General features: G+C 41.5%; 2 protein-coding genes across 8 annotated transcripts in view; both read left to right on the top strand.

Annotated features, from left to right (window-relative positions):
• The first annotated feature begins 4138 nt into the window (after positions 1-4138).
• hmgn3 (high mobility group nucleosomal binding domain 3) lies at positions 4139-12120 on the top strand. Of its 6 annotated transcripts, none has more exons than XM_044169703.1 (7): positions 4140-4300; positions 6359-6409; positions 6693-6722; positions 8440-8490; positions 9339-9434; positions 9662-9761; positions 11294-12120. In XM_044169703.1, the coding sequence occupies exons 1-7, from the start codon at positions 4286-4288 to the stop codon at positions 11299-11301; spliced, it is 351 nt and encodes a 116-aa protein (XP_044025638.1). In that variant the 5' UTR covers positions 4140-4285; the 3' UTR covers positions 11302-12120. The 6 variants fall into 6 exon arrangements, with proteins under 6 accessions (XP_044025640.1, XP_044025638.1, XP_044025637.1 ...); XM_044169702.1 differs by having other exon boundaries at positions 9336-9434; XM_044169705.1 differs by lacking the exon at positions 6693-6722 and having other exon boundaries at positions 4139-4300.
• Positions 12121-16558: 4438 nt separating this feature from the next.
• Positions 16559-21703, top strand: part of LOC122862824 (pleckstrin homology domain interacting protein) — a 35489-nt gene continuing 30344 nt past the window's right edge. The window contains exons 1-7 of one of the 2 annotated variants that reach the window (XM_044168554.1): positions 16559-16746; positions 16860-16918; positions 17004-17033; positions 17185-17244; positions 20322-20472; positions 20716-20814; positions 21243-21403. In XM_044168554.1, coding sequence (XP_044024489.1) covers positions 16707-16746; positions 16860-16918; positions 17004-17033; positions 17185-17244; positions 20322-20472; positions 20716-20814; positions 21243-21403 — 600 coding nt within the window. In that variant the 5' untranslated portion in view covers positions 16559-16706. Of the gene's footprint in view, positions 16747-16859; positions 16919-17003; positions 17034-17184; positions 17245-17593; positions 17838-20321; positions 20473-20715; positions 20815-21242; positions 21404-21703 lie in introns of those variants that run through there. The other variant, XM_044168555.1, reaches the window with a different exon arrangement.

The following is a 21703-nucleotide window of genomic DNA, read 5'->3' as shown; positions in this document are numbered from 1 at the left end:
ATGATAACAAACATGCTTTTTGTTTAATAGCATGAATTCTTTGGAACATCATATAAATGTGTATGGCTTAACTGGGATGAAGTTGGTTCTGGTTTCTTTAAACAAAGAAAGGTAACTAGTCATGGGATTTCTCACTTTTATATCACACATCATCATACATGTTTAAATCATACACAAAATGCAAACATGCAATCATGCAATCATTTTAGCCATGCTAGCAGCGTAGCTCTATGGGTGGCAAAGTCAGTCAGTCTGCCAGTCGGTCCACCACTTTGGTCCAGACTAAAATATCACAACAATCGTTGGATGGATTGCCATGAAATTTTACGAAGATATTCTTAGTCCCCAGTGGATGAATCCTACGGACTTTGGTGATCCCCTGACTAGCGCACTGACTAGCGCCACCAGCAGATTGACATTTGTAGTTTTATATGAATTGTCTCAAAACTGGATGGGTTGTCACAAAATGTAGGCAGTCACGATCCCCCCAGGATGACTTGTAATCAATTTATTGATCCCTGCTTTTTTCCTCTCGCACCATCATCAGGTCAAAATTTCAATTTGTCCAGTACTTTGGTTAATGACCAAATACCTGCAAAGCTAATGACATTCCCATCAGCCTCAGCTGCACTTTGTGTTTAGTGCTAATTAGCAAATGTTAGCATGCTAACATGCTAAACTAAGCTGGTGAACATGGCAAACGTTATAAATGCTAAACATCAGCATGTAGCATTGCCATTGTGAGCATGTTAGCATGCTGATGTTAGCATTTAGCATTGCTGTGCCTAATTACAGCCTCACAGAGCGGCTAGCGTGGCTGTAGACTTGTTTGAGTATATTCACAGAAAGGTCACTTTCATAAACATGATTTGGTGCACATGTTTTCAAAAATGTCTACATTCATTCATTTAATTCTTTAATTTGTAAAAGTGAGCCCATTATGTATTGTGTGAAGTCAGTCAAACTAGGCACACAGACTGACGCCCATAATAGGTGACAAAAGGGCACAAACAAGAGAAAATGTACAAACAGAGAAGTAATGGTAAACTTATCATCAGAAAGAAGTGTTCTCAGTCTGAATAAAACGTTTCAAAAGTAACATTTTTGGGATTATTTCTTTTCAGTGTGGATTCCTTTTGTGTCTTTCTTTTATGTATGTATGTGTTGTACATGTTCCTCATTGTGTATTCCCTTCCATTTAGCTGACAGTGTGAATCTATGTGGGAACTGCGGAGCAGCCATCAAGCTACCTGCTCCTGTGTGTTCTGGGTTGACTTCTAAAACAGTTGTGTATTCACACCTATGTAGACATGAGGGGTTTTGTTTGTTTGGGCAGGAAAGCTCTGTCTTTTGTGAGATGTGTAGCTCTCTCTCTGTCTATTGTGATGTTACACAAGAATGTTGAGGTTGCTTTTGTTGATTTCTTTGTAGAATGTTTTTTGGCATTGTATGTTTAAAATGGTGTGATATTTGCTGCGATGTATGCATTTAAACATTGTAGAATATGGTGAAGGCCATTGTTTTATAGAAGAGGTTCTAGATTATTATTGTTGCAAGGTAGGTTGGTAGGATTTCCATACTACTGGATGCACCAGACATTATTGTAAATTAAGTAAATAGCAAAGCACAAAGTTCCTCTGGGTATTGACACAGTTTGTGCATGTGTTTTAAACCTTTAAATTAAAAATGAATATGTTGTGGCAGCAGTTATGTATGATATCACAAGAAGTATCCAGAAATTCTGATTTAGTTTACTGTAAAATGTCTTTCATAAATAGAAACAAATTGCCTGTTAAAGATTCAAATAGATTAGTTATTGATTAGTCAAGTGACAGAAAATTAACTGGCAGCTATTTAGAAAATTGATTGAATCATATCACATATGACAGTAAATTGAATATCTTTGGGGTTTGGTCCATTGGTTGGACAAGCAATTAAAGACATCACGCTGGGCTCTGAGAAATTGTGAATTACATTTTTTTTTTCGCTGTCTTGTAACATTTCATAGAGTAAATGATTCATTGAAGAAATGATTGCCAGTTTAATCAATAATGAAAATAAGTGTTAGGTACAGCCCTACATTTAAGCTCTATGGGCAAATTGGGAGTTATGGCACAAACTGATGCATGAACGATTCTATGGCCTCCATGACGGTCATTCATCCTGATTTAAACTACAGCAAATGAGATTCTGAAAACACAGTTGCACTCTTCAGTCTCTTCAATCCATTGAGGAGCCAGTGGTTCCGTCTGTTTAAACAGACAGATATTTTGTATCCTGTGATATCTGTTATGTGGGGTGACTGAAGCAATAAATATAAACAGTGGAGTGTACAAATTTGGTAATCACAGGGGCAAAATAAAAATAAAAAGCAGGCACCTGTGTCAAGATTTGCCCTGAAGTCACAACAGAGTGACAGTAGCACTGAGAGGGTCACTTGGGCTGCCCAGAAAGGCATTTTGGGACTTGGGGCCAATCAGAGGGCACCTAGGCTTACCAGATCAGAATTTGATGCCACGAGGGCACTTGGGCTAACTAAAGTCCAATTTATACCTTCCACATCCGCTTTAATTTCATCATCTGCCCATGTCCATGAGGGGCCATGTGGACTGCCCCCCAAAATGTATGACTACACAGACTGAGCATGCCGACAAACACTGTGTGAACATGTCTGTGTATGCAGACACCTGATGTAGCATGAACTGGATGTTAAGGGCCCTATCTGGCCCTTAAAGGGGCACTAAGGTTTACCAGAATTTGTGCTGTAACTTTAGGGGAAAACTTAAGCATGGAAATGTCCCATGAGGGCAGACATATCCTAATTTTAAAAAAACTACAAACAATTAACTCTGGCAGAAAGGGCTGGTGCGATCGCTCATCTCTTACACCCCTTTGAACCAATTTGCTGGCAGTCTTGGTAGCCACATACACTCAGCTCCAACAGTGTAACTGGGTTCTCTGTTGGAAGCTTGGCTTCTGGGTTTATACCTTCTCAGGGTTGTCCAATGAGTTTCTTTCATCATCCCAGGAAAGTGGGTGATTGACCTTATTTAGTGGATCAAGCATTGGTCACGATGTGGCCATAAATGCCATTTCTTTGTCTTTGTCGATCGGTATCAGCAGATGCCCAGAGATGAGGTATCTGAATGGGTATCAAGAGAGAAAACACTGAATCAGTATCCTAGTATTTGCACATGAGAGTTCAGTTTCGAGGACACAGTCTCCTTCCTCTGTTTTGAAAATATACATTTCCAAAATGCTTATGAAAGCATGCACTTTAACACACTGAACATTCCTTGCCACAATTTAATAATTTCAAAGTGTTTATTATGTGAGGGAGAACTGTAATATGCACTGAAACACATTATTAACACAATATTGCATCCTGGTCTAAGAGCTTTGGCTCTTTTATGGAGTTCTTTCTAGGTTCTTTTTATTCTGACGTTGCTGGATAATCCTTGTCCTAGTAGAGAGACCAACACAAATAAAGCACTGCTGCACATGAAATGTATTTGGGCACAATTTAGCTTTCAACCGATTTGTACACCTGGATGACATTCTGATATTTTACTCTCCCATGGAAAGAAATGTGATGAAATAAATCACTCACGGTTCTAATTTGTCTGCAATAGTGAATTTATAGTGACTTATTCATTCCTATTGCTTTACTGGTATCATGTTCCTACAGGGACTGGTGCCTCTGCAGTCATAGGCTATTTGTTGTGCAAAAACATATGTGTATGATGACTCTAGTTCTTTATTGCAGAGGAAACCCTACAAGACACAATGCCCACCAGCTTTTCTGGAGCTCGTCTATGGCCGACATTGTGCCATTGTGCCCGTTTTTCTCGTCCTTTGTGTTTTATTTACAACATTATCTCTATTTCTCATCCTACATTACCCAGATCCACCGAGAGTCAGCCCCGCTTTCATTGGCCTGTCTCCACTTCCCTCTCAGCCATCGCCGTCTGGTGGGATCTGCGCACAAAGAGCGCGTAGCCAATTAGAGCCACCCTCTGATAAATCTCGGCCAATGTCCGCGACCCTCTCGTTTACATAGAGACGGGAGGAGCCAATCGGGAGTCAGCAAAAGAGAGGATTTTGACCCCTCTACCCAATGGTTGTGGGAGGTATAGAGTTTTGGGGAGTGCATATAATCAACATATTATCGAAGGTGCTTAGATATTGATCCTGTATTTCGAGGTAGTTCAAATTCGCCTCTCTTGGACCTCCGGGGTTGACCTTAATTTTTTCCGTGCTTGGTGGAGAATAATTCACGCGTAAAATGCCGAAGAGAAAGGTGAGTGTCGTTTGTGCCATCAAGCTCACTTCGCTGTAGTTTTTCTGCTCTTGCATTTGAGGAAAATAGCGGTGCGCGATTTCTGTGGCGACGTCGAGGCAGGTGAGGTGATGCCAAAGTTTGAGGAAGCGTCTTTTCCTCCGCAACCTTTCAGCTGTATTTAACGCGTCTTTGCGTGTATATGAGATATTTCTTCAATCATATTTTTTCTCTTTACACTATAAATGTCCCCGTGTTCATCTCAATGGCCGTTCTTGTGGTCGTTTTATTTGCCACTTCCCTGTCCACTGTGCGCACTGGTGAATGTCAGACGGACCCGCCGGATGGATGGATGCGTAAATCCCGTATAGGAGACGTGCGCTATGATAATTCTTCTGGGTGCGTTTCGCGAATGTATGAGACTTATCGATTGTGAATAATGTGTAATCTAACAGTGAAAGAAATATCACCACCTCCCTGTGTCATTTTGGTTCTCCAGTGGGGATCAACGGTAGCCGCCAAGCCGAGTGAACAAACCCTTATCCAGATGGAGAGAGAGAGAGAGAGAGAAAGCAAGAAAGAAAGAGGGGATCAGAGACAATTGCCGCTGTGTTAAAAGAGGCCGTGACACTATCTAAACAGCACTGCGCGACGAGCTCCAGTGCATTGTATCAGCGCATACATGGAAATGTTCTTTTCTACCTTCCAAAAACTGCCATTGTCTGCTTAGATTCGCCTTTGAGGACAGAGAATGGGAGGCCTCTAGGGGCGGAGGTCGCCCATATGCAAATAGGGCGCTTGTCAACCTGCAGGCTAAACCAACATTTTTTTTTTTCATGGCGGGGGTGGACCCTCCTGCACGCTACCTTACCTGCCTGCAGCCTGAATATACCCCGTTCAGGATATGCTCATCTAAATGTAGGCTGACAGCCCTCACGGTGTGTCATCAGTCAATAACCCATGCTTATGTTCCATTATTCTGCGGGGAGCTTGGCATGTAAACAAGATGCCTCCATTAATTCAAATCACCACAGAGATCATATATCATCATCACATAATATGAAATAGCAATTGGTGCTCATGCATCTGTAAGCAATTTCGGACTTAAATTAAAATTATGATTTTCATTACATCATTATGAATTGGTTCTATTATGTTAAGCAAAATCCAAAATTATAGTCTAAATCAATCCAGAAAATCCAAAATTAAATTTGAATGATGGCCTTTAAGATTCCGAGAACTCTTCATATTGTGCACAACTGTAATAAAATCCTTAACATATGAATAAAATATTCTAACCTGACCATATGTTATTTAATCAGTGGGGATGCTACCAGAAGCATAAGAAAGAACTTCTGGATTAACCATTTGGTCTATAAAATGTCAGAAAATAGCAAAAAAAATTCCCATCACTGTTTCCCAAAGCTCAAGCTGATGTCTCCAAATTGCTTTTTTTGTTCAACCAACAGTCCAGAATCCAAAGATATACAGTTTACTATCATAAAAGACTAAGAAAACCAGCAGATATTCACCAAAGAGAAAGTAGAGACAGTGAATTTTTGCTAATAAAATGACTTAATCAATTTATCGATTATCAAAATAGTTGCAGATTAATTAATTTTCTGTTGATGAGTGATTAATCGACTAATCGTTTCAGCTCTAGTTACACGTTTATTATATTGTTATTAGTAAGTGGGATTTCTGTTCAAGAGGTAAGAAGTTTATCTAGAAAAGGGAGCCTCCTTTTTATGTCAGTTTCTAACCTTTTGACCTTGTTGTTTGTCTTTCTCACTCATCCTGGCTGCCTATATTACTCCACAGAAAGGATAAGATACATATGCACAACTGAACAGAGTAAACCCTAGTGAACCAAATCTATTTATTATCATTCAAGATTATTCAAGATTAAGTACTGATGAAAACAACCAGAAAACTACATTTTGAATCACAAAATTCTCAACTTGAGAGGGGTTCATATGCTGTGCGAGTGTGTGGGTGGGGGGGGCTGCCTTGTGTATGTGCACCTGAACACACTTGCCCTGTTATCAGTCTCAGTATTCCTTGCTGCGTTTCCTACAGTCTCCAGAGGGTCCCGAGGGCAAGGAGGCCTCCAAAGTCACAAAGCAAGAGGTAAATGTTTCGGGTGTGTTTGCGTGCTGTGTGTGGGCGTGCAGGCGTGTGTTTGCGTGCTGTGTTTTTTGTACTGAGAGTGTGTGTGTGTGTGTGTGTGTGTGTGTGTGTGAGCGAGGGAACAGAGCCAAGACAGGTTAATGATTACACACTTGTAGCAGTCGCCAAGCAGATCAGCTCAACATGAGGCCGCAAAGGTACAACTGATATCTGTCTGTCTCTCTCTCTCTGTCACTCTCTCTCTCTCTCTCTCTCTCTCATTGATCATCCCTTGCTCCGGTAGCCCACCAGAAGGTCAGAGAGATTGTCAGCGGTAAGTTTCGTTCTCCCCTCCCTGTCTTCACCTCTGTCACTGTCCTCTTCTTCCTCTCCCTGCCTCCCCGTCATCCCGCCTCTAGTCTTGTGGGATAGTCCTCGTCCAGTTTATGGATTTGATGAAGGCAATTTACAAATTCCATAAACGTGCTCCCCCGAGGATTGCATCTGGCTTGGTGTGCGTGTCTTTTCTCTGTTGTCTTTGTCCATTCTCAGTCTAAGCTGTTACAACACCTCGTTGATGTGTAGGGCTGCATGATTAAAAGAGTGCATATTGCATTTTAATACTCCAATAGTAAATGAGTGTAGAAAATTGTAACAATAAAGCAATTTTTTCTTAATTAGATTCCCTACTATACTTGAACAATGCTCAACAGTAACCAAAACTAGTCTTGGAAAATGTCCAATTTGCATTCAAAATTATGAAATTGTTTGCCAAATCCCAGTAAACTAATGAATATGGTTAGTAACCATGATAATATTATCTAGCAAATGTATCATTTTGATGTGATCATGCAGTTCTGCTATACAGGCCATGTGTTTTTATCTGTGTTGTACTTTGCATGTTGAACCCAGTTGCACGTGTTTGTACATTTGCATGTGCACTTCAAAGGAATAGTTTCATATTTTGGGGAATATGCTTATTCTCTTACTTGCTGAGACTTCGATACCCCTCTTATGTCTGTACGCTAGATATGACGCTACCAGCTAGCAGACAGTTAGCTTAACATAAGACTTGAAACGTGGAAACAGCTAGTCTGTCCAAAGGGAGGGGGACTATTTCTTGGCCAGGCGACGTGTGGAGACTCCAGGAAGTCGCTGTGCTAGCTGTTTCCAGTTTTGATGCTAAGCTAAGCTAACTATAGTTCCCAAAATGTTGCACTACTCCTTTAAGTTTTTGATGTGACACTTTTCAGCAGTAAATTTTCGCATGTTTCCTGTTTTGATATTTCCTTGTCTTTGAACTCCTTCAGCGGTCAAATTGTTTAATAAGATAAGACCTTTTTTAGCAGTAAACCAGCACTGCCATGTTTTTTTATAGGCTGCTATTTGGACTGCGTGACCAAAAGTATAGTCTTTCTTGTGTTTTCCAAATTTGAATGAGGTGTAGATAATTTCCTACATGTAATTGTAAATGTTAAGCCCCACTTCCCCCCAGTGTAAGAAGAATTTCTGTGCAGAGTGTCAGTGTTTTCTAGAGCAAAACAGAGATATTCTGAGAAAGAATCACATGATTTAATTTTGTCACAGCAGTGTTACTGTAGCTTGTGGCTTCGGGGTAATGTGGTCCACACTCAGCAGTCTGGAAAGCAAACCTGCTCACACTGAGTGGCCAGAATTTTAACTCCCATATGTTATAGTCGTTGTACAGTGGTCTAAGGTCAGTTCACTTTGAGAAGAGGCAGATATTTGAAACGACTTAGCACAGGAATATTGTCAGATCCCATTGCTCAGGAAATACAGTACAAGTACTTGATTATTATTAATATTTACAGTGGGAGCCAGTGCAGACATTCCAAGCCTCCATGTGTTCTATATTAGTCCTAATGAATTTTCTAAGCAGCTCTTGTGGCTAAAGCAACAGTATTTTAAACAGTACAGAAATGGCTCTGTAAGTGTAGACAGGAGGGGGAACTAAAGATAAACTAATATTTATCCAGAATCGATGCACTGTGTGGTTGGTCAGTCCTAACTGACTTCTGCCTAATTTGCAGAAGCCTGTTCCACCCAAGGCTGACGCCAAGCCCAAGAAGGCCATCGTCAAGGTGAAGTACACGAACACACACACACACACACACACAAGTGGGGACAGTCACTGACATAATGCTTTCCCTAGCCCCTTACCCTAACCTTAACCATCACAGCTAAATGCCTAACCTTAACCCTTACACTAACCTTAACCTAATTGTAACCTGTACCCTAAAACCAAGCCTTAACCCTCAAAAAGCAGGCACACACACACACACACACTCACAACTACACCTACAATAATTTATTTATATCCCCATAAATTTGCAACAGTGTCAGGTTGCCCCTCACTACTAGTTTATGTGCATGGCCAAGGCCGCTGGATGTGGAAAACACAGAAACACACACACACACACACACACAGAGGTCCTCACATGCAAACATACTTTGCAGCTACACCTGCAGTATCCAGGGCTTATTATTTCACCAAATATCCAGGAACATATTTGTATTTATTTTGAATATTAAAGGTAAATTATTATAAAAGTACAATTTGCTGCAAAAACATTTTCTAGTTTCAACTATTGTTTTATTTTCATTACTTTGAGGAACTGCGGGTGATCTGCAGCATAATCAACATTTTTCTCTTCCCGTTCTATTATGAGAGGTAAACTGTTATTTTGCAGAAGGAAACGGAAGCAGGAAAAAAAGTATGTTTTGGATTGTTAAAATATGGTTTGAAATCAGTTTCACCTGATGCACTCCTTTTAAAAAAGTTATTTTTGGTGAGCAAAAAACGATGAGCCTCACACTTTCGATAGATAATGCTGAGGTCCTACTGGAAATATTTTCAATGTATGATGATGTGTACCATCGTGTAATTTTTATGCAGTTGTATGTTCTTCTCATTTCTTCCGTGCAGAAGGTGGCAGATGATAAGGGGGCGAAGGCAAAGAAAGGTGGCGCTAAGGGGAAAAAGGACGACGGCCCCGCTCAGAATGGAGAGACCAAGACCAATGAGGTATGAGGAGGGAAAATTAAAAAAAGAAAAACATGTTGCTGAAAGAAGATAGGAGACAGACAAGGAAATAATGATATTTATTCTCTTATTTTGTCAATTTGTGTATAAACATGAACACACATTATATTCACACCTATATTCCTTCATAACCACACTGTTTCCTATCACTAATACACATCTCACATTTCCACTCACACGTATGCATGCTCACACACACACACACACAGATCTACGTGTCTCGTCCGTCTGTCAGTGTGTCTTCCATCAGAAGCACGGCTCCCTCCTTGATGTCAGTGAGAGGGCAGAGTGAGACAGTCAGAGTTAAGGGTATGGTCGAGCGTTTCTAATCTATCTTTTGGGTGTGTGTTTGGAAACTAACTTATTATACAGAAATTGTATGCTAACTGAGCACACATTTATCCAGTGTGCTTTAGGGTGCTGTGGCGTGTTTTTTTTTTTTTGAGAGGTAATGGGTGAAGTGAGAGTGACGAGAAGAAGTGGGGGTGTCTGGCATTTTGGTTGCTGTGTGCAGTGAAGTGGGCCAAGGACAACTTTTTTACACATGAGCGGGGGGGTTCGCTGCTCACACAGCTGTGATGTGAATGTGACTGGCACTGTGTCCATAGACAGCTGGCTCCACTAGTGGTCAGGCAGAGGAAATAGACAGGAGATGTTCACTCCAGTGAGGTCACACCATCCAGATTCGGTTCCCTTGTTGAGCTAATGCTGTTTCCTGCAGATACTAGAGTAGCTTTTCAGAGCAATTTAGTAAATAAAACTTAGCTATGGTGGTACAAATATCAATATTTTGAGTTGTAGAAATTAAGAGAGCTCTGTCAAATAAGCCAATCATGTGAACGCTACAAGACCTTAAGCAGAGAAACACTGTTTGAGCTAGCAGCTTGAAGCCGGACCAATCATCAAATTGTGGCGAGTGGTCACAATTTACCTCTCGAAACTCACGAACACCCGCCTCACCTTGGCTTGGTAGATCTTATATTAAAGGGTTGGTTCACCAAATCACAAAAATACATTGTCCTTGTGGTATCCAGCTGTGCAGATAGTTTTGGTTTTATTTGCTGAGGTTTGAAGATATCCATATCTGACATCCCAATGCATTTTTGTTTGTGCCGCTCACAGCATTGAAACAATGACATTTGGAAAACTCAACAGCAGTGTGTCTTTTCAGAAACAAGCTTCCAGTTACCCTTGATAATCCACAGATCACACTGTGAAGAGTTATCATTGGAACCAACTTTCTACCTGAAAAATAGTCTCAGCGACTACTGACACATCACATCTCTCAACTTTCAGAGTTAAATCGGCGGAAACTATCTGCCACCACAAGCAGTAAGCGGACGTCAGTCTGTGTTCCCGATTTGAAGGGGTTTCCTCAGCAAAGTCATCCTGATAACTCGATTAACCTGCTTCTTGGAACAAGTCGAAAAACACGGCAACTTTTAACCTAAACTCTTCTCTGAATGCATTTAAGAAAAGAAATAGGCCAAAGCAATTTCTGAATCATACTTAAAGGAATAAATCAAAAATTTGGGGAAATGTGCTTGTTCGCTTTCTTGCCGAGAGTTAGATGAGATGAGTACTCATGGCTGTACACTACATGTGAAGCTAGAGCCAGGAGATGGTTAGCTTAGCATAAAGACTGGAAACAGCTAGCCTCAAGCCTGGCTGTCTTCATTTTTTGTACATAATAAACAAACAACATACTTATTATTTTAACATTACTTACTAAGTAAAACCCCAAACCCTTTTAAATCCGGAGCCCACCGAGGACTTACAAGTTGTGGGTTGCTTTTTGAGGCTATGACGGGTAACTCTTTCCCCTTCCCTCTTCCCTCCAGGTAACTGAAGCAGCGGAGGAGGCGACTGAGGAGAAGGCGTAAGGACACGGGCGCGTCCACCGACTCGTCCCCTCTGACTCCATGGCAGCAAAGCATCTTTTTTTACTGACAATTTTTGTACCATGCTGAATTTTTTTTAGACTTGTGATAGTAGAGACGGACAACCAGCAGCCCCATCCCATGTGTTCACACTCCTTTCAGCTCCTCTACCTGCAGTATGTTTTTGCTCAATTCTCCTCCCTCCTCCATTCTGTATCACTACACGCCTCTCAGAAACCGAAAGACAGAATGAAGTGTTTTTATAAGGCGGCTGCAGATGTTCTTCATCTTGTCTGAAAGGGGCCGTAAACACGACTGTTATGAGCGCTAAACCAGCTCTGCCTATATTTGTAGTCTCTACAAGAGATGATCATTATTATTGCCACTCTGACTATTTCCCCCCTGATGGTTAAGGTGAGCATTTGTGGATGTGTATCAGCAGTTTGGATGCAGAACTACAAGAAACCAGGTTCACAGTCGCCATGGAGAACATCTGCAGCTTTTTAAAAATCTTGGTTTTTAGAATCATTACCACTGTGTTTCACATAGCTCCCTTTGTATGTATGTGCTGGAGCGAATGTGTTTGTTGGTCTCTCTGTTTGACTTAGTTCACTTTGTCGTCCCCCCCCCCCCCACCCCCCAAACACCTTGTCCTGCAGCAGAGTGACATAGCAATAATGAGTGGTGCTTCTGTTCTAGACGGCTCTATTGGCTTTGGACCCTCTGGGCTTCTCTGACTTTCATCCTGTTGGGAGACTATTTTGAAATAAAAGAAAAAGTTGATGTCATGTGGGAGTTTCTCTGTTTTTCTGTGCCTCTTCTCTTATTGTTGTATTAAACTATTTATATAGTTTACTGTTTATATTGTGTATGTAGTGCATTGCATTGTATTTTTTCTCCAATTGGACAGCAATGCCATCTTTTTGTTATAGCCGCTAGCATACTGTAATTGTATGCCTTCACCCACACTGGTTTTTGTAGTATGGAAAACTCAGGTAATCTGTGTAAAGCTCTATGAGACAACACGTGTATGCATGACGTATGTGTTCTGCTTGTGTTCGAGAGCTCCTTTTCACTGTGTTCATGTTTAGAGTTATTTTTTAAACCAGCACAAAGCCAGCGCTGTGTGGCTGTATATCTGTGTGTGTGTGTGTGTGTGTGTGAGGTCGCCAGGGGCACGTGGCTGTGTTAAATACAACTGCTGTGTCAGGAAGTGAAAGGTCAGCATTTGCCAGGGTGGTGGGACTGATGAAACCATACGGGCTCCTCATTGAGGGACGAGCCGTCATTCACACGCATGGACCAATAATGTGGACCAGTTCGCATTTTTTTTTTTGTACGTGTGGAGGTGTGGAGTGATGATGTCTGAATACCACAGACACCGGAGAGGCCAATTCAAATGTATTATCAGGGTCAACAATATGATGGCTCTTTTACTCAAATGTAAAAGCAGTAGGAATGTGTGCAACAGTGATGATTACATTAAAAAATGTCTTTTGTTTTTCTAAGTGGAAAATCCTCCATTAGGAACATCTGACCTTTTAACCCCTACACCAAACCACTGAATGTAGAGTAAAGCTGCACAGGTGCAATATCGCTGATTAAAATCTCTGTGCAACCACGCAGACCTCAGTAGCTACAAGAACACAGTGAAACATGATAAATGTGTACACCACAGAAATATCCATTAAAGCTCTCGAAAAAGCTACAACGGCAGCTCAAGCACGGTTGACACAAGCCGTAACTTCAATTGCAACAACTACATTAAGATATCAGCTTCCTGGATTAATGTGTTTCAGTTTTTGTGGCAGTTCTGAGTCATTCACACAGAGGGACTCTTGTGTATTACATTATCACGAGACACATGGCAAAAAAATGTTGGGAAGAAATTTGATAAAGGGTGTGGATTTATTTAGTCATTTATATGGTTTCAAAAAACATGTAATAGAAAATGAAATTGGTGCAGAAGTTATAGAACCTTTGAGTCCATTATAAACAAACAGGTGGTTATTTACTGATAGACTGTGCCATTTTAAGCAAGCTCAACACAGGCTGGTGGACTTTTTGTCTGGTCACTAATAATCAGAGAATCCCTATAGATGCACTTCCTCCTACAATGTACAACATTCAATGAAATAAGCAACGTTTACATTAACAAGTTCAACTCTGAAATCTCAGATTTGAAAGAGCTAAATGAGCTCTCAAAATTAAAAATACTCCTAGGAGAAGGAGACAGGGCAGATCTTGCTGCCCAGTATATATCACCATGCCACAACCTGAGGGACAGTGAATGCCCCACACACAAGTGTTGTTTACTTATTTTGTATTTGTATCTTTTAACTGCAAGTCTACATTTTTATTATTATTTTATTATCTTACTAATCTGCATATATTTTTTAATAGCACATTTCTTCTGTTTATGTATATGTTTGCAATGTTCACATGTTTCCCATGCCAATAAAGCCCGCTGAATTGAATTGTTATATTTACCTCATTATTCATAACCTTTGACTTCTCTGTGGCCCTGTGCACAAATAAGTGCCACAGAGTGAGGTTGCCTCCTTGTGGCCATGTCAGCCAGCACAATAACAACTACACTTCAGGGGTCAGGATGAAAGGTTACATCGAAGTGACTGACAAGGCCTAAAGATTCAAACCTGGCCTTACTCCATGCCACAATATTTTTTCCAAGCCACAAAGCCTGTGAAGCATGGTTTGCAGATTGCAGGATGGTCTTGTCTCGTGGTTAAAGAGGCCATTCTTAAGGTGGTTGACACATCTGAGGCGTTCTAACGTCCTAATGGCCGCAGGGTTAATGTACAGCAGATGAACTTTCACTCAGCAGCAACAGAGGCGAGTATGCAAAAGCAATATAATCAAGCATCCCCTCACTATCATGAGTCCTGGATTTGATGACAATTCTTGAAAAGTGCATGTCAGTCAACTGTACATTATGTGATTACACCCTATCCAAATCCATGGCAGTAAGTGACAAATTCAGCCTGACATGACATTAGCAAACTCGACACCGCTGACCTAACTCTCTCAGTGGAGGGTCAACATACGCACGATGAAAGGGCAGAATATGCCTAGCTTCCTCGTGGAGTAGAGAACACACTTACCTGTCTGACCCAACACTTTTGACACCAAAAATAAAAATAGGTAGGTGAAAAAGGTAGGTGGTTTAGCCACTGGGTGCTCACGTTCTCTGTATATTTCCTGCCCATACGGTATAGTGTCTGTATTATTGACTGTATTGTGGTTGACACTGCCAAAATGAATCCATAAGTGCTAAGTAAAGCATACAGCAAACATAACATTCACACACTGCACTGAACAAGATTTGGGGAAAATGTGAACTTTTCTAAACTAAACTTTTCCCCTTACAAGGCAAATACCAGTTCATATGTTGATATGGCTATGTATATAAGATGCATATCTTGCAGATTAATTATTCACACCTTGTTAGCTCTTGCAAATAAACTGAATCAAATGATTCTATTTAAATGATCAGAAGTTTGGATTAACTGGTGTCTTGTGTGTGCATTTCAAAGGAAAACTACATTAAAGCAGTATTAAAGCCAACTAATATTTTTTTTTATTTTCATCCAAAAAATACAAAACAAACCCCAACACATTTTCAATAAATAACAGAGGCCGAGAGTTAGTCAGTCATCTGTTCAAGTTTTTATATCATCCGCATCTTCCCAGCCACAAACTCGTCTGTTCCCTGGTGTCTCTGCCAGGGATTTAAGTGAGACAGTACATAAATAGGAGAGTGGTTTCTATACCAGTGTCTATGATTTGTGAAATAACGCTATTGAATCAAAAGATTATTTGTTACAATATATACAACGATAAAGTGCAAGGAATAAGTCCCTTTTTAGGTAGCTCACACCATATAAGCTCCTGCACACATGCACAGGGTTTATACTGAGGTGAAAAGAAATAATAGTGAAGAAAATGTGTGAAAAAATTGTTGAAGGTATACCATGTCGGTGGTTTCAGAAATACACTTGGGTGTTTGAATATCTCTCACATTGAATTATAAGTTGTGGGTTCACTGGAATGCTGTAACAAACCACAACATTGGCCTTACTTAGGAGGTGGTTTGTTTTGCAATTAATAAAGTAGTCTCAAGTCATTTTCAACAGAATGTAGAGAAACTGTGGTAATATTATTAATTAGTAGTAATTAATTACTAATGCTTTCACTGATGTCCTACTTCAAATAAAATAAAGAGTAAACAGTTCATAAGGTCAGTAAGACATTGGGAGCTTGTTTTTTGTTGGCCAACTGCTGTAAAACACATGTATTTAATAAAGATATAAAATGCATCCTTTATACAAGTCATATTATTTAATTAGAGAAAATAACACCTTAGTGTTGTTCCCTTTTTTCACAATTTTCTAGAGAACCATAGAAGAAGTGTGCTGTCACGTATTTCTTTGATAACCTTCCTTGATGATCTATCTTGCATAAATGTCTCATTGCCATTAAATTCCTGTAACTCACGAGGTTTCATTCATTAAGCTGCATTCCCCTTCTTCTCCAACCCTTCCCCCATTTTACTGCCTGGCAGTATTAGTTAGAGAAATGGACGACTTCCCCACCAAACGGCTCCCAGAGAGAGTGGGTGTGTTAGCTAGCCATCTTGTTACACGTCAATAACGACATAGTAATTTCAAGCAAGGCCAACAAGAACACAGAATTAACACAGCTAGCTATATTATTTAATAAAACCTAGCTGAAACGGCTAAGATGGCTGTAAATCCCTCTGAAACACGTGAGCCATATTCTACATCCGCAGCTACAAATACAAAGAAATATAACACAAATTACGTTGTATTAGTCCGCAACAAACTTTAAACAGTGGAAGTATAAGCCTGTAATTATTTAAATGTGATAAATGTCATTTAGCTACGAAGTAACAGCCATTCTGCAGCAATGTGTCCTGTCCTCCCCTACAGCAGGCTGCCATTTCTACCTCGCCTCTACAGCGGCGTGCGTGAAACACACCACTTGTATTCTTCCGCAGAGGGCTTGCGCTTTTTCTTTTGAGGGGGAGGGGGATTTAAACAAACATGCCTCCGCAATCGACCAACCGCCACTAAAATTCACCCTGAGGTTTAGTCAACCCAGAAATACCTTGGCGGTTGGTTCTTTGCTAGAGAAAGACGGTCTTTTGCGGGGTAAAACGTGCAACGCGCACTAATTGTCGCTTCGCGGAAGACTACTCGACGCAGCCGGGACTTTGTGTGAGCGGAGCTGAATGGAGGCAGCCTCTTCCTGGTGGATAAACAGTGACAGCTACAGGGCAGCCACCTAGACCCACCACACAGGCTCTGGCGCTGCCCTGGCAAACAACACCAAAATGGCTTCAGACAGTACACACATCGCGCAGTTGACTTCTGGTGAGTAAAGGAGATCGGAAACTATGTCATGGTTGTTTTAATATCCCCCCAATTTCCTCGGTGCCCTCTTCTAACGCAGCTCCCGTCCTCTTCTCCCCCTCCAACCATACCAGAACTGTACTTCCTAATAGCCCGATTTCTAGAAGCTGGACCGTGTCAGAAAGCAGCCGAGGTTGGTGTTTTTGCATTTTAGGATAATTTATAATATGTCCGAAATTGTCATGGGGTGTAATTTTGTATTTTTATCCTATTTTCAGACCCTGATAAGGGAGGTGGAGGAGAAGGAGGTAAGCAGTCAGCAATACGAGAGAGATGCTTCTCTCTGCACTGTACTTTGTGATGTTGCTTTTACTCTGATTTATCATTTACTGTTTTAAAACATCACTCGATACATTTATGAACTGGATGATCACAGTCGACACTATTTTTCCATCTCAGCTTCTACCCAAAAGGCTGGACTGGACAGGGCAGGAACACCCCGGGACATACGAAAATTTGGTAAGGGAGCTCTATAACTGAGGAAAAAGTTTTTAGAGAGCAAAATAAAAATTGAATTTCCCGCAATTTTTAAATCAGGTGGCAAAGAAAAAACTCCAAAGGACTTTGCAGGGCGAGCTGGCTTCAGGTCGGGGCCGTTGTGGGGCACGAAGGGGTCGGGTCCCAGCCTCCTGTGCACCGTGGTGTGCGAGTTTGGTGCCATGCATGTCCAAAAGGTTTTAATAGTTGTTGGAAAAATGTGTGTGAAATGTTGATACGTCATGAGTGTTGTGGTGTAGGAGCGCCAGGATCCGGAGGAGGGACTCCCTGCGCCACAAGCCAGAGAGAGATGGAGGCGCTCTTGTCCTGCAAGAACCATAATTTGTGTGCATGGGTTGAAAACACACAGGGGGGCAAGAGTTAGAAAACAGGACGTTCTGAGGAGAATAGAAACAGTATATTGAGTAAAGCTGGAGTTCCAGCAGCTCCCGTTTGAGGGGAGGCTGCCGCCCGGTTGTCGTGGAGTCAATTTTTGGAGAGCAGTTTTTTGGGGGGATTGCGGTGCAAGCTCGGACGGAAGAGGAGAGGGAGATCAGTTTATGTGAAGGAGCGAGGTAACGTTGAGCTGATATCTTATAATCGCTCTATTAATTGACGTGCTAATTGTCATGTAAACAAACGGGGCTCGCTCGGAAGCGCCGTTTACGCATGGGGGCGTGGAGAGAATTAATCACCGCGTGCATGGTTATTTCTTTGGCAGTCTGCTGAAAGTGTGCATCCCCACTTTAATGCTTATTTTACAAGTTTTAGTTTGACATTAATACACAAATGACGACCTGTGGCCTATTTAATCCGCAAGTAGGCTACCTACATGTGTGCGGATTTTTAGCTCCCTCGCGCACACAGACACACGGATGGACGTCCAAGACGAGTTCGCATCAAGTGGAGATTCACCGGGATGTAAATCTATACGTTTAAGAAATAACTGCCAGCGTCACTCTGCCCGCCTGTGTGTGTGCGTGTGTGTGTGTGTGTGTGTGTTTTTTCTTCCCCTCTCTTCCTGCTTGCCTCATTCGGCTCTCCGTGCCTCCTCCTCCTCCCGTTCCCAGCACTTCAGCCTGCCTCCTGTCTATTGTGCATAATTTCCTCTATTGAAAAATGCCGCGGAGGGTTTTTAATCATTACCCCAAATGGAAACAGTGTGTTCAGAGGCAGGAGCACTGGGTCACGGTCGGATGTGTTTGTCGGCGGTTGTTTGTAGGTTGATGTCTGGGCTGGCACAGAAGGGGCTGTGCGCAACAATGAGGAATCAACGCTGACTTCAATGATATTGTAATAATTAACGATATTAATTGTGGCAAATTAATTAAGGGCGGATTAATTAGATGTATAGTTATTTTGATTTTGCATATGGAATGGATCAGGAAGCCAATGTACAAAAATAATATGAACCTGTATTTGAATGAACATAGCAGCCTGTTGTCATTATAACCATATTTATACCAATTTTAATTTTTATGATGAGTGGTTTTCAACAATGGCTGTTTTTCAGTTATTAGAACTGTATTGGATAAGGCCTGAATACGTGATATTTACTGATGTTTGAACAGAAATGTAAGGTGATAATTGCACAGAGGGTAACTTGCAGTCATGTGTATAGGGCCATGTGCTTTTTGGTGGTGCTGTTGTGACTGGGGGAGTGTTATCCATTACCCTAAAGAAGCAAGTAAAATGGAGCAAATTGTTATTAGTGCCTTGATGTGTGTGTGTGTGTGTGTGTGTGTGTGTGTACCTGAGAGGGGCTTGTGTGCTGATATGTGCTTAGAAACACTAATCACGTCTCTGAACCGGCAAGGATGTTGAAAGCAATTAAGGGGTCATTAACTGTGTGTGTGTGTGTGTGTCACAGAGACAGAGGATACGTGTTAATGTCAGTGCTCAGATACAGGAATGGGGAAAAAATGAGTGCGAGTGGATTAATTGTTTAATTTCAGGCTAATTTGACCCCCTTCATAAATTTAAATCCGATGCGTCCGAAACAAAGCTGATTACAGCATGTCTGATTTGAATGAATACATTTAAAATAGTCCAGCATCCTGAAATAAACGGAGCGCTGCATACTTATCTCTCTCATCCTGTGGTGTATGTATTCAGGCGTGTGTGTTTCTTCAGAGGTAGGCCATGCAGGGGTGTCCCCCATGTGTCAGTGGAATCAGAGACACACTGTGTTTACAACAGTGTGGCTTTCATTCTGCTTCATGTTTATGTTGCATGCCACGCCCCCCCACCCCCCCCTGCTGCTGTACTATACTGCATGTGAGCTGTATGTCCACTGAAAAGACAAACATCTGAACTGAATTTCGGCATTCATTTAGTTGCAGATGCCATTTAATCTTTTTTCATTTTGTGATAGGAATATTTAAAGTTCTTCATTTTGTCAGCGCTTTTCATGTATTTGAAATGATGATTTTTGGCAGTTTGAGAGTGAATGTCATTCAGTCAGGTCATTTTATTTATTTTTTTCCTTATTAGCCTTGCTCAGTTTATTTCTGTTGAAATTATTCTCAGAGAATAATTGTTGGTATCGTTTTTAAAAGGGCACCTTTATTTTTGAAATGCTCAGTAAACCAACAGGCATTTGGGGCAGTGACCTTTTTTTCACTTCTCCTAATTCTGCAGAAAATAATTTTTTGTGCGTGCGCGCTTAAGAGTTTGAAACTTAATGAACTCAAGCCAAAGAATGAACCTTTTTGTGTACAGGCCACAGTCGCTTGTAAATACTTAATTATTCCCCTTTTTTTAATAGAGTAGGACCCATTGAAAATGTTTTCTTTGACATTATTAGTTAGTTTTTAGTGTAATAATGTGGTGCCACTTACAGTGTGAGTTGCCACTGTGTCAGGGTCACTGCAGGCTGAGCTGCAAAAAATGTGGAGCTAGTACGGGTTTGACACATCAGCTTTTTCAACAAAGTGGCTTGAACACATTTCTTTCAGTTTCCCTTTTATACTATGCTCCCCTGCTGCCCTATATTCTGTCATTTACAAGTCTGAATTAAGTGTGTGTGTGTGTGTGTGTGTGTGTGTGTTTGTATTCAGGTGAAGCTATACCGGCACATCAGTGCAGACCACCTGCTGCAGGTCTGCTCCAGAGTTTGCCCGTTGCTGGAGAGGGAGGTCCCCGCCAGCGTGCCTGGACTCACCAGCCTGCTGGGGGCCGGCAGGCAGAATCTCCTCCGCACCAGCAAGAGTGAGTGGATGTATAGCACATAGCACATAGCATATGTGCAAATGAGCTACTTTAATGTACACACGTGCAAACACACTCTCTCAGGCAGCTACTGTTTTTCATCTGTCTGCATGTTTGTGTAGACTAACAGACCTCATGTAAATACATTCTTTCACGCGCTTACGCTTGCAGCTCACAGACGATACATAATGCGAACTGTAGGGTGTTTCTTTATGCACCTCTTTTGCATTCATCTTTCTTCAGGTTGCAAGCATGTTGTGTGGAAGGGCTCAGCGCTGGCTGCGCTGCACTGTGGACGGCCACCGGAGCCTCCTGTTATCTATGGGAGCCCACCTAATATTGGTAAAATCACATTTTGCAAAGCAAAAAATAACATTCAACCAATTTTACTCTTTGTTTGTGCCTTTTGATATTCAGTGTATGAGTCAGATCTTACATACTATACTGTATCTGTGCTTGCCAGTAGCATTTGACAGCGGTGTTATTATTGATTTGCTTCAGAATCCCAGTGTATTTTTGCACATGGGATAAACACAGTTGTAGCCCATTTTCAAGTTCTTTTTTTATGTTCTTTTTTTATTTAACTTTTATTTAACCAGGAAGTCCCTTGAGATTAAAATCTCTTTTTCAAGGGAGACCCGGCTGAGATAGCACACCATTACGCCATTCTTAAAAATCCTTAAATGAGTGGGTTTTCATGGATTTGCTGCCGATTTCCTCCCATATAGTGATGTCCTCACCGGTGTTGTTTATCTTTTCTTGCCACCCAGTCGAGACGAGCTTCGGCCGTCGACTGAACGGCTCCTACCGTCTCCGGCAGCTGGTGCCCACAGCTGTGTACCAGCACATGAAGATGCACAAGAGGATCCTGGGACACCTGTCGTCCGTGTACTGCGTCACCTTCGACAGGACGGGACGACGCATCTTCACGGTAAGGCTGCGGACTTTGCGTGCGTGTGTGTGTGTGTGTGTGTGTGTGTGTGGTTTCATGGTGTGTGTGTGTTTGTGTGTTGACCTCAGCTGGGAAACGTCTCACTGCTTGCGATGCCTCTGTGTGTGCGCTGGTGTTTAAGGAGCCTATTCAGAGTGATTTCAGTGACATTGTTGTGCGCTAGTGTTTCCCCTGTATTTGTTTAGAGTCACCTCTTGCGTGCTGTGTAGGTGTTTGATTGTTACAAGCTCTGGGCTCCAGACTTTTTACATTAGTGGCATTAGTGTGCCTTTTTCATTT

Source organism: Siniperca chuatsi, linkage group LG16 (genome assembly GCF_020085105.1).
Source record: "Siniperca chuatsi isolate FFG_IHB_CAS linkage group LG16, ASM2008510v1, whole genome shotgun sequence".
NCBI classification, from domain to species: Eukaryota; Metazoa; Chordata; class Actinopteri; order Centrarchiformes; family Sinipercidae; genus Siniperca; species Siniperca chuatsi.
This window is presented reverse-complemented; position numbering and strand designations above follow the sequence as displayed.